Source organism: Nematolebias whitei, chromosome 3 (assembly GCF_014905685.2).
Source record: "Nematolebias whitei isolate Nwh7 chromosome 3, NemWhi1, whole genome shotgun sequence".
Lineage (NCBI taxonomy): Eukaryota > Metazoa > Chordata > Actinopteri > Cyprinodontiformes > Rivulidae > Nematolebias > Nematolebias whitei.
The window spans coordinates 23,130,622-23,143,353 of NC_056500.1; the positions used below are offsets into that span (position 1 = coordinate 23,130,622).

Sequence of the window (12,732 nt, forward strand, 5' to 3'; positions counted from 1 at the left end):
AGCGTCTTTTATATCGGTGAGTTATTTTGATGGAATGGCCGATGTCCAATATTTAACTTTATCGCAAATATTGACCAATACAGATACCATGCCGATAATATTGTGCATCCCTAATAAATAGTAATAAGTACATTAGCTCATATAACATTAAACATCTTTCTTTTGATCTCCCAGCAGGACTCACCCATTCCCTGACTGCTGGCTGTACTTCTTTCGGCTTATCCTAGTAGCCTGTTGGTTAAAGTAGATTTGCCGTTCAGACTTCTTCCACATGTAGTAATACTCCACACACTCGCCCACAGAGCGTGTTCGTACCTAATGAGAACAATAGGCTTATTTTTGCTCAGTGTAACAAAAAGGTAAATTATGTATATGCATATTTATTTAACATTTTGTACAGAGTACTCACCTTATTAGCCTGAATGAGATGGAAGTCTTTCCCATAAACACGATAGCCGCGCTCAAAGTTTCTACACTCCTCCTCACTCCAAGAACACAGCTCCTCTAAAGACAGAGAGTACCATCATTGTGCAATTTGCAATATATTACTGTAGTTCAAATTAAATGAACTACAACCAAAGTACAATAAAAAAACAAGATGTAAATGTCTGTGTGCTGTGTCACCCTTCTTCAGTTGATTTAAAAGTCAATTTAATTATGAGAAGAAATGATGGAGGTGTAGCAGTTTTGGTCAGACCTTGAAAATGACGCGCACATTGTAACGTGGAACTGCAAGATCAGGGTTGTGAATGACTCTCAGCTACTAACGCTAGATAAATGAAATAAATTTGCCTTTTGGCTGTGGGCGATAATATATGTATTCTTTCAGGTATATGTATATCATCTAGATTAAATACAGTCTTAAATTTTGACACTAGGACTTTTTTTAAACTGTTGGATAAAGTTATTATTTGTTCCAACATGTGTAGACTGACAGCTCACACCTTTATGGTGCCTAACCATAAAGGGCGGCTGTGGCTGAGTGGTTAGAGCAGTCGTACTCCAGTGCAAGAGTTGGAGGTTCGAATCCACCAGCAGTCACATGTCGAAGTGTCCCTGGGCAAGACACTGAACCCCTCATTGCCTCCGATGTGTGTCCCATCGGTGTATGAATGTGATAAAGCTCTGATTAGTCTCTTTTGAATGATTTGTTCCATTAGCTTTGTAGAGATCTAGTAGAGTGCTGTATGAATGGGTAAATGAGGACACAGATTGTAGTGTAAAGCGCTTTGAGTATTTTGATAAGATAGAAAGACACTATATAAGTACAGTCCATTTACCTAACAAGGAAAAAGCCTGTTTTTCTTTACATCTTATATTTAATGAGATACAAAGACAATTGCCAGTTTAATTTTTCAATTCTGAAGTCTCCTTGATCGAGTCAATTTATCTGAAACAGAAAACAGCTTCACAAATTTCCTAGCATCTCAACAAGTTATGTATAATATTAGAAATCTGCACAATTATCATTTTAAAATGTTATAAATAAACATGATTGTGAAAATGGGATAACAGGAAATGTTTGTTTACCGCTGAACACTTTCACGTTGAACCGCAATCGCCTCAGTGCTTCTTCTGCATTGAAGTTGCATTTTACTAATTCATATAACGCCTGTAAAACATAAATAAAAACACAATGAACAGAAAACCTTGAAAAGAGGGATTGTATTTTACAGTACACCCTTCTGCTGTACCTGCTCATTGTCTTGAATAGTGGCACTTTGGTTGCATACTGCCCCCTGCTGGCCATGACCCCTCTGTGCATTCAGTAAAAACTCTTCTACTTCCTGCACTGGGAGAATCTCGGGCTTCCACAGCAGCTGGTCTTCACCGCTGAAGGCTGGAGGAAAAGATTCACATGCATGTTAATGGTAGAGGGGGCTGCCATTTTTAGTATTAATCAATTATATTACCACAAAAATTAAGAAGTTTTAGATTTTACACAGGTCTGATGCTTAAAATATTCAGTGAGCAAATTATTTCAATCACCATTAAATTGATAAAAAGTTGAATTTTCTCATCATCATCATCAAAAGTTGCTTACCTCTCTCCTGGCAGGTATAAGGGCTTATAGGAGGTATTTTTGCTTGATACATGGACCCAACCATTATCTCCTGGAAAAAGAAAACAAAGTCAAGGAATCACATAATATTTAATTGTTTTCAAATCGGTCCTGCTCTCTACACACATGAAACATTGGGATATTATTTTAAAAATAGCATTAAGTCACTGATTCACATTAGTTTTGAAATTGGAAAGATTCTTCTATAAATAAAGCTTTGCTAAGTATTGACCAGACAAACTCCTGATGAATTTTAGAGCTGCTGTATCTATAGCTGTTTTAAAAGAGGGGATTCAGATGGGTCTTTCAGTTAGGACTGAACTTGAGTATAATCTATACTTCATTTACACGGAACACCAATTGTTAATGTCAATGCTACAGGAAGTAATTTTGTTGTCATTGTTATTTATTTTCTCAGGTGGTGACCCCTGAGAAAAGGAGCAGCTGAAATGTTTTCAATTACATTTAATTAAACTCCCACCTCCAGAGTTTACACAAAACTGCAAAAATTAAGTCTAGTGGATACATAAAACTTCTTTATAGCTTTAATATTTGGCTCAAATCCAAGAACAATCAGCAAATACATAATCTGAAGAGAGGAACGGCGGTGGGAGTGTAATAATATGGGACTGAATAGGTTCAAAAGGCAGTATGGTTAAAGTGTGGCTGCGATAAAAACCTGCTAATATAGGGACTCCAAATTTGTCAATACTTCAGCCAAATAATGATGTACGTTTCTTTACAGCACACAAGGGCTTTAAACAGAAAGTAATAAAGTGAAAACTATGACTTGGTCAAGTATACTGCCTGACTGAAATATTACACCTTTATGGTATTTAAAAAAACAAAACAGAGCCAAAATTGACTTTGCAGCAAAGAGAAATATCAGTGTTCTGGAGTAAATAGTAAAATGTTAACAACTGTCAAAGCACATGGATATGCTCAGTTTGTAAAAATCCAATTTAAAAATCTTTTTTTTTTTAAGTCATTGTAACTTAAGGTGGCTACAAATCAACCCAGTCAGTATTTGATATGCTCAGTGGCCTACCTTGTGCTCTTCATTGGAGGGAATGGAGGCACCATCTGGGTCCTCATCTGATGAGCTGACAGACAAGGATTTGTCTCCATCTGAAAAAGACAAAAGACCAAAAAGAGAATAACGTCATTATAAACTAAAAACACAAATGAACAAGATTTTGTCAAAAATATTCTACTTTCAGCGTATTCACCAGTATGTAGATGAACATATGCATGATATATTCATAAATTAAATGGATTCTTTCATTTTTCTGGACTGTATAATGTCGTGCATTGAATTTAATAAAATGTATCGTGAGACGTTAATTTTCTTTGACCCATCAAATGAATGCGTCATTTATTTACAGAATCAAAGTTTAACATCACACATTTACATTAATTTGGCAAAATGATTTCAACAACAACATGGCTAATTTTGCAAGCTGTACAATTTGATTAACCATACGGCGATGGTTGAAAACCTCAAGCTTCACCACAGACATTTCTGGAAATATCTGGAATGATTTCTAGCAGGCATTTCCCTCTTCAGGAGTTTCCACAGTGAGTCATCCTCCTCCATCTCACTCTGTCCTCTGCATCATCTCTCCAACTACCTCCATGTTCTAACCTCCTCTAACTGCATCCATATATTTCCTCCGTGTCTTGTTCCTGGCAGCTGCATTTCTAACATCCTTCTACCAGTATACCCACTGTCCCTCCTCTGGACATGTCCAAACCATCTCAGTCTGGTCTCTCTAACTTTATCTCCCAGATGTTCAACCCGTGCTGTACCTCTGATGATCTCATTCTTAAACTCATCCATCCTTGTCACTCCTAAGGAGAACCTCAACATCTTCATTTCTGCCACTTCCAGTTCTTTCTCCTGTCTTTTTGTAAATTCCACTGTCTCCAGACCACTCAACATACCTGGTCTCACCACTGTCTGGTAATCTTTTCCTTTGACATTTGCTGACAAACTTTTGTCTCAAATCACTCCTGAAAAATGTATCCATCCTGCCTGGATGCTTTTTTTCCCCCACCTCTTTACCACACTCTCCATTTCCCTGGACAGTAGACCCCAAGTACTTGAAGTCCTGCACCTTTGTGACCTCTGCTCCTTGTATCCACAAAGACACAATGGAGTTCTTTCTGACCCTCTCTGTACTTCTCCATCAGCATCCTCAAAGCAAATATGGCATCTGTGGTGCACTGACCTTCCTCTCATTCACACACATGCACTCTGTCTTACTACGGCTGACTTTCATTCCTCTTCTTTCAAGTGCATACCTCCTCCTCTCCACCTTCTCTTCCACCTGTTCCTTGTTCTCACCATAGTCCATGGGGATCCCTGCCTGACCTCACTGGTTAGTTGGTTCATCACCAGAGCAAACAAGAAGGGGCTAAGAGCCAATCCTTGGTGCACTCCTACCTCCACCTTGAAGCTATCTGTCACTCCTACAGCACATCTCACCACTGTCCTGCTGTCCTCGTACATGTCCTGTACCAGTCTAATATACTTCTCTGCCACTCCAGATTAACTCATGCAATACCACACCTCCTCTCTCTACACCCTGTCAGATGCTTTTTCTAAATCCACAAAGACACAATGGAGTTCTTTCTGACCTTCTCTGTACTTCTGCATCAGCATCATCAAAGCAAAGATGGCATCTGTGGTGCTCTTTCTTGGCATGAAACCATACTGCTGCTCACCTTTTGTCTAAGACTTGATTCCACAACTCTCTCCCAGATCTCCATCACATGACTCATTAATTTAATTCCCCTGTAGTTGCTACAACTCTGTACATCACCCTTGTTCTTAACAATGGACCTCAGCACACGTCTCCATTCCTCAATAATTTTCTCATCCAGAAATATGCCATTGAGTATTTGAGTGAAAAACCTCACCGCCATCTCTCCAGGACATTTTTAAACCTCCACTGGTATGTCAGCAGGTCCTACTGCCTTCCCCTTGTTCATTCTTTTCAGAGCTTTCTGAATTTCACTCTCACTAATCTTTCCCACTTCCTGGTCCACAGTTTCAGTGACTTCTACTCTTTTTTTCTCTTTCATTCTCTTCATTCATTAGCACATCAAAGTACTCCTTCCATCTTCCCATCACGCTGTCCTCACTTGTTAGAACATTACCATTCCTATCTATAACAAGTCTAACCTGCTGCACATGCTTTCCAACCTGATCCCTCTGTCTGCCAATCAGTACAAGGCCTTCTTGCACTCTTTAGTGTCCAGCCTCCCATACAACTTTTCAAACACATTCTGCTTTGCCTTAGCTACCTCCCTCATTTATTCTTGTCTCCTCTCTTCAGTCTTCTCACCGTCATATTTCTTCTTGGCTAAACCACTTTCTTTGAATAGTTTCCTGCACTTCACCATTCCACCTTCTTATCCTCCATTCTTTGTCCAGATGACACACCAAGTACCTTCCTACCTGTGTCTTTAATTACTGTTGCTGTAGTAGCCCAGTCATCTGGAAGCTCTTTCTACCTCCCCCCCCCCCCCCCCCCCCCCACACACACACACACACAAAAGCCTTTAACAGCTCCTCTCTGAACTCCTCACAACATTCTTCCTTCCTCAGCTTCCACCATTTGGTCTTCTTTTCTGATTTGACTCTTTTTTCCTTCTTCACAACTAGTCATTTTACACACAACCATCTGATGCTGTGTGGCCACGCTCTCTCCAGCTACAGTCTTACAGACTCCAATCTCCCTCAGTTTTCTTCTTCTTTCATCTTCCTCTTCTTCTTTGTCTAAAATATTATAGCTGTCTTAAAACCCCAAGTTTCTGCCTACAAATGAGTGACTTTGACCTAATGTCTTTATACGAAAAGTAAAACATATTGCCACTACATTCACATTCAAGCAAAAACATTTTAAATTTCACCAAATACAAACCAACCAACCAAAAAAAACTTAGCAAATAAATTTATAAATTAAACTTGGCAAGTAATGTTTATTTATTTATTTATTTAACATATCTCACTGTGTATTTAGCTATGACCCTAAATGTCTTATTAAAATCTAACCAACAAGAGCATGTTTGGGGAAAATAGTCCGTTTAGTGTTATTTTTAGTTTTAGGCACTTTTGCAAAACACCTCAAGCAGGGAATTTGTGTTTTGGCTGTCTCAGTGTGATTTTTGTAGCAGTGAGGGTCAGATCGAAGCAAACCTATCCCTGATGCGCCTTTGTGCCATGAAACAATGTAATAAGAGTCGAAACAGTCGACATGTGAAAAGATAAACTGGAATGTGAACAGTTATGACGTATAGTCTTTGTGACCACTTGGTTGTAAAATTATACAACAAAAAATGGATTTACTATCAAGGAAAGACTGATAATGCACAGGAACTTTGCATTTATTTTTTAAAGTTTGTTCACAACAAAGAGAATCATTAAACTGAGTAAAATTAAACACTAGATCTGTTTGAACCTGTACGCTTCACACAGGCTAGTCGTTATATTTATTATCTGCGATGATTTTGTCTATATTCTGATTTGATTACATTTGTTTTGTGCGTTGCCTGTTTTCTGTCTGTACAGCACTTTGGTCGGCCTTGTCACTGTTTTAAGTGCTCTATAAATAAAATGGTATGGTAAATTGTCACGTTTTGAAACCAATGCGAGGAAGAAGTCCATCACACATTTAATGCAGTGCACTCCATGTCAGCACAGCTGAGTTCTGCTCCACACTTCTTTTGGTTCTGCGATGAACACTTCATTTCTGAAAAACTATTTATACTGGACGTGCTGGCCCCACAGAACTGCTTTATGAAAGAGCCTTTTCACAACAATTCACAGTTTCATAAGAAAATGACCCAATTTTTACATTTAAACAAAAAATACAAAACCAAACATACATTTTCAACACTTTGTTGTTGTTGTTGTTGTGAAAAGTGTTATTTTTTATGTTATTTTATGTGTATTTTTCATTGTTTTACCCTGAAGGCAGCAAAGTAGATCTGAGGTGTTTGAGGAGGTGAAATCACAGGCTGACACTTCTTTTTCTCTCCTCCCATGAAACAGATCTTTAGTTATCTGATCCTGTACATCAAAAAAGAGGAAAGAAAAGAAACATAAACAAACTCAACAGAACAAAGCAAATATTGCTGTAAAATGATCATCTCTATTTAGTCATTTTTAAAGCTTTGATAGTGTGATTCTGAACAGAATTTGAAATGTGAACAAAGTGACTGGTACGTGTTGGTATGATTTTGGCTGAGTATTACCTGTTTCATGTCTGGTAAGCTGGTGGCTATCACACATGTTTCCTTCTCTGGATCTGACATTGTATAGCCATACAAAGCCAGCAGCTCCTCCAGGGGAAGCTCGCTGGCCTATAAACAAATTATAAAGAGAAACAAAAGATAAAAAGACGAGAGCGGAAAGAGGGAAAGAAAACCAATACATGCTGGAATTATTTTCCCACATTTTGTAAAGATTACATCCAGGGGTTTAGTCTTTCACAATTTTAAGAACTTTTTCCAACAGGGTGATTTATAAAAGTACAATGAAATTTTTTATGTTAAATATTTTCATACCATCTTCTACTTAAAATTAATGAAGCAGGGCTCTTGTTTTAAATGCCAGCTTGCTAGCAATAAAATAAACACATTCATATACCGGTTTTATTTCCCATTTTTCTGTGGGAGGAAGCTGGAGTGCCTGGAGAAAACCCACACATGCACGAGGAAACATACAAACGCTACACGGAAAGGACAGGAGGCACACCTGCGACCTGCTCTCTGTGAGGCGACAGCTCTAACTAGGTCTGTCACGATAAAAAATTTTGCTGGGCGATTAATTGTCTCAGAAATTATTGCGATAAACGATAATATTGTTTGAAATTCAACAATAAATAATTGTCAAATTTTAGAAGAAAAGTTGATTTGTTTGGCTGTAGTACCTTTTTTGACCATCTGATGGCAGTATACGACAGTTTGAATCAAAGGATGGATAGTTGAGCAGCATGTCTCTTTAAGAAAAATGGAAGAGAGGGCCCTTGACGTGACATGGCACATGCTCTGTGATTTGAGCTCTTTAGCATAGCATTTTTCACACAAAGCTTTTAATTAAAAAAAAAAAAATCAGTAAACAAGTTCTCAGCTTCTTTTTGCAGAGAAAAACAACTTTACATGAAGGCACAGGTTTCGACCATGAATTTTGGAGCTCGACAAGATGGAGGTTTATTCCCGAGGTCAGCCTGTTAGCTTAGCTCGTAACTTAAGCTTCTCAGCTTAGCTGCTTTTAATGATCCAAAAACGTGATTTTGGACAGTTAAAACGGATTTTAAGGAGAAAGGAGAAAGGGAGGGGTCAGTGGAGCACCAGAGTTGAGCCTTTTGTCATCCAGTGTCTTCAGTAGAAAGAGAGACACAAAGAAATGTTAAAGCCAATAAATGAAAATGATGATGATAATTTTCATTCATCATGACATTAAATGATTTATTGTTTATTGCGACAGGCCTAGCTCTAACAACTGTGCTGAAATAAACACAATAAAGAAGAAACTAAATGGTCATTTAGCAGGAATCAGCTTTATTAAGAAGCTGTTGCACATTTTGACTTATTGATATAGTGAAGCTAAATCTTTTTGAAAATGGCAGACATTTGAACCACTTCTTAATGGAGTAAGAGGGGTCCCCCATAATGCTAATGGCTTTCTTCATGCATCTCTTCTCCAAAATGGTCTTGTATGAAGGAGGTACACTCTCTAAATAGACTTTTTGGCCAGATGAGTGGGCGTTATAAGGCTAAGAGTAATCTCTAGTAATGGACAGCAGACTGAGTAATGTTGACCCTTTTCCAAGGGGAGCCACTGCTGTTCAAAGCATGGGGTGGGGTGTGCTAAGCCTTTTTTTCCAAAGTCCAGCTAGTCAGCTATGCTATATTTAACTAGAGAAATTGCATTTCCTGCATAAATGCAGTGTGAAGGCTTATTGTAGAAGAACTTGCTGAAAATTGCTTAAAAAGCTGAAACTTACTTTAAAAACACCAAAAGCTGAAAATTGGAAAGAGAAAGTAAAACAAAACAAAAATAAAATAAAACTACAAAATGCAAAAAAAAGATGAAGATTGCTGAAAATATTCCAAAATGATCAGAGAAAGCAGTAAATAGCAGCAATAATAATAATAATAATAATAATAAAATCTAAAAGGAGCATGAACAAAAACAAAAGTACCAAAAAATGATCAAAAACATAAAAATGACTAAAGTAGAAGAGCACACATTTGCTCACTTAGCTTGAAAAAAGAAATTACAACAAAAATATGAAATTATCTGAAAACAGCTGAAAATAGCTTAAAAAAGACATGCTGAAATAAAGCTGAAAAGCAAAAAAAAAAAATTAAAAAACTTGCAGAAGGAAGTGAAAAGTACACAGGTTTGCTGAATTACTCTGAAAGTAGCAGAAATGACTAAAGCATGAAATAATTTGAAAACAGCTTAAATTAGCTAAAAAAAACGATGAAATGTAGCTGAAAATGGAGAACAAGCCTAAATTAGCAAAAGAAAGTAGAGAGAACACGTTTGCTGAATTAGGTTGAAATAGGTAAAAAAAAAAAGAGCACAAAAAGGGTTAGTTAGCAGAAAAAAGCTGAAATTAGCAAATAAATTGCTAAAAAGTTGATTAAAAAGCAGAAAGAAGCTTGAATTACCAGAAGGAAGTGGAAAGAGCTCATGATGAATTAGGCTGAAAAAAGCTGAAATGAGCACAAGAAATGTGGAATTAGCTGAAAATGCCAAAACTAGCAGAAAACAGTTAAATGGTAGCTTAAAAAGCAGAAAAAGCTAAACCTGGCATAAATAAGCTGGAAGGAGCATAACAAGCTAAAATTAGCAGAAGTAGCTTAGAAGAAGCAAAAACTGTTGTCGTTAGCAAAAAAACTGAAAGGAGCACAAAACAGCTGAAAAAATAGCTTACATTTGCTGAAAGTGGCTGAAAAAATGTTTTGCACAAGGAAGCTGAAAGAGGCAGAACCAGAACAAAATGTGAAAGGAGCAGTAAAAGGTTGTAAACATATCTAAAGATCTGAAGGATGTGAAATGAGCTCAATTCATTTTCTGAGAAAAAAAATGGCAGAAAAGGCTAAATATTTTTTAAAAAGCTACAGTTGCACCAGTACCAAAAGTATTGCAGGATTGTCCTAAAATAGCTGAACATTTTGAGATATGATTTATTGAAATAGCAAAAAAAAAATAATTGCGGAACGAGAATTGCGATGAAAAAAAAAATGTACGGAATAGGGACAGTAACGACGATAAAGAGAAACAGGAAAATAACAGTGTGCTTAAGCCTTCACACAATTATATTGAAATGAAGGATGCTGGCACGGTGGCACAGTTGATAGAGTTGTTGCCTCTCAGTGAGATCATTGCTGCATCAAGTCCCAGTCTGGGACCATTCTGGGTGGTGTTTGCATGTTCTCTCTGTGCACACGTAATGTTTTCTCTGGGTACTCCAGTTTTCTCACACAGACCCAAAACATGCATGTTAGGCTGATTAGTAACTCTAAATTGTCCCTAGGTGTGGGTGAGTGTGTGAATGTTTGTCTCGTTTGTCTCTGTGGCGCTGTAATGGACTGGAGACCCGTCTAGAGTGTACCCTACATCTCGCACAGTAACCACTGAACAAGGGGAGAAGCAACCCAGCAAGAAAGAAGTGGGTAAAGATAATGGATCAATTAAGGGACAGATGGTTATCCTCACAGCAGTTCATCAAATATTCCACCTTAGCTCTGTAAGATGTTTTTCAACTGTTGTTGATAAATCCTGCCACTATTACATTACTTTTAGTAAATTCAGTTAGCTCCTTTGTGCTGATTTTGGGAGTAAAGTGAAGTGTCTGTAGAGCAAAGACCAAAGAACTGAGCACACATCCTTGAGTGACCCCTTTGCTTAGCCTTATAAAGTGTGATGTCTTAATGCTGACACAATTTTCATTGTCAAAATACAGTTAAAGACTAAGGTTTTCAGTCCAAGCAGAGATAGCTTCAATTTAAGTTGGATTAAGATGAAAGCTGAACATAATATAGGTATACCTGTTCTTTGAATCCAAGCAGGTAAAAATTGAGCACAGGGAATGTGTCTCACATCAACTGTGGACCAACTGACACAATAAACAAACTTTGAGGTGTCCAGAAAAGGTGAGAGGCTTGCTTTTAGGTATCTCACAGCTATAGCTCATTTCACAGTTCATCAGTCACTTAGTTGTTTGTGATGAAAAAGTATGTATTTTGTATAAATCCCTGAGGGTCTATCAGGTCCTCTCATGTTCAACTGCTTGCATTGGTTTTGGGAGGAGTGTAGATGTACACAACTCATGTACAATATATCTTGCATTCAAAATATGTCACCAAAAAGTAATTAACCAGGAAGAGCAAGTCAAATCAAACAAGGGCAGAAAAAGAAAAACATGAAGACAGCTTATTTTGAAGAAATAATGTGGGAGGAGATTGCCTTGAACCACATTTGGACAATTATCACTCAATGACTATAAAATCAACAAATTTGCATTGTATTCTTGATGAAATAATGTCACTCAAATGAAGTTTCTTCTCTCTTTCTTTCAATTAGACAACTAACGAATCAGTTAATGCTACTTGGATGGTTGGAGTATAAAACTGCTGAGCCCTGATTTAGTCGCTGTGGTGCAGCTGACCCCAAAATAGTATGAATTTGCATGTTTGTATCTGAAAGGTCCCAAAGGTTTGTGCACATGAACATACAAAAACGTGTAGAATTCTTAATTATTAAAAGCAACCCATTATGACAAAGGGGGTTAGTAGTCATTGATGGGTGTTGCAGTAGTACTCGACTCCTGGGATGAAGGTGGAGGTTTAAACAGTGTTAATTCAACAGTCTGCTGGAGTGGGTCATTGAAGATGTCTGTAGAAACACCAGCTAACATAACGCAGTCTTTCAACATGCAATCTGAAATATAATAAGGCTCTGCAGCTTTATACAGACTGATGTTGTTAAGTGCCCCCCTTACATCAGATGTGTTTAGTCTCTACACCCGCTCACCATCAGGATGGATTCTCATCCCTGATGTGAAAGCTTTAAACCAAACAGAATGTTTTTCAACCTGTCAGGAAGGGAGGCCCCTCCCTCACTTCACTACGTTTTTGACTTTATAGTTTGGTATGGCCTAAATTCCCTGCTGTATGTCCAAGCAATTGTAAAATCACTATACATAAACAATTTAAAATTAAAATCAGAACTTTATAATAGAAGCAATCACATTTTAATATACTAGGTTAGAGTACTGTGCTTGATTATGTTTTGTTATTGCAACATTACAAAAACTCTAAATAATACAATAGAAAAAACTTGAGAAAAGCACAGGTGTCAAATTTTAATGAGTCATGACACGAGCGTTTGTTTGAGGGAACTACAGGTCCTTCTCAAAAAATTAGCATATTGTGATAAAGGTAATTATTTTCCATAATGTAATGATAAAAATGAAACTTTCATATATTTCAGGTTCATTGCACACCAACTGAAATATTTCAGGTCTTTAATTGTTTTAATACTGATGATTATGGCATACAGCTCATGAAAACCCAAAATGCCTGTCCCAAAAAATTAGCATATTTCATCCCACCAATGAAAGACAAGTGTTTTTAATACAAAAAAC

The 12,732-nt window shown here is 37.4% G+C and overlaps 1 protein-coding gene across 1 annotated transcript in view; it reads right to left on the bottom strand.

The window, feature by feature from the left end:
* mier2 (mesoderm induction early response 1, family member 2) overlaps positions 1-12,732 on the bottom strand; it is a 25,178-nt gene that overhangs the window by 6,968 nt on the left and 5,478 nt on the right. The window contains exons 2-9 of the mRNA XM_037674256.1: positions 7,325-7,432; positions 7,037-7,139; positions 3,111-3,184; positions 2,045-2,114; positions 1,695-1,840; positions 1,531-1,612; positions 410-504; positions 185-315 (exon numbers count right to left, since the gene is read on the bottom strand). Coding sequence (XP_037530184.1) covers positions 185-315; positions 410-504; positions 1,531-1,612; positions 1,695-1,840; positions 2,045-2,114; positions 3,111-3,184; positions 7,037-7,139; positions 7,325-7,432 — 809 coding nt within the window. The remainder of the gene's footprint in view (positions 1-184; positions 316-409; positions 505-1,530; positions 1,613-1,694; positions 1,841-2,044; positions 2,115-3,110; positions 3,185-7,036; positions 7,140-7,324; positions 7,433-12,732) is intronic.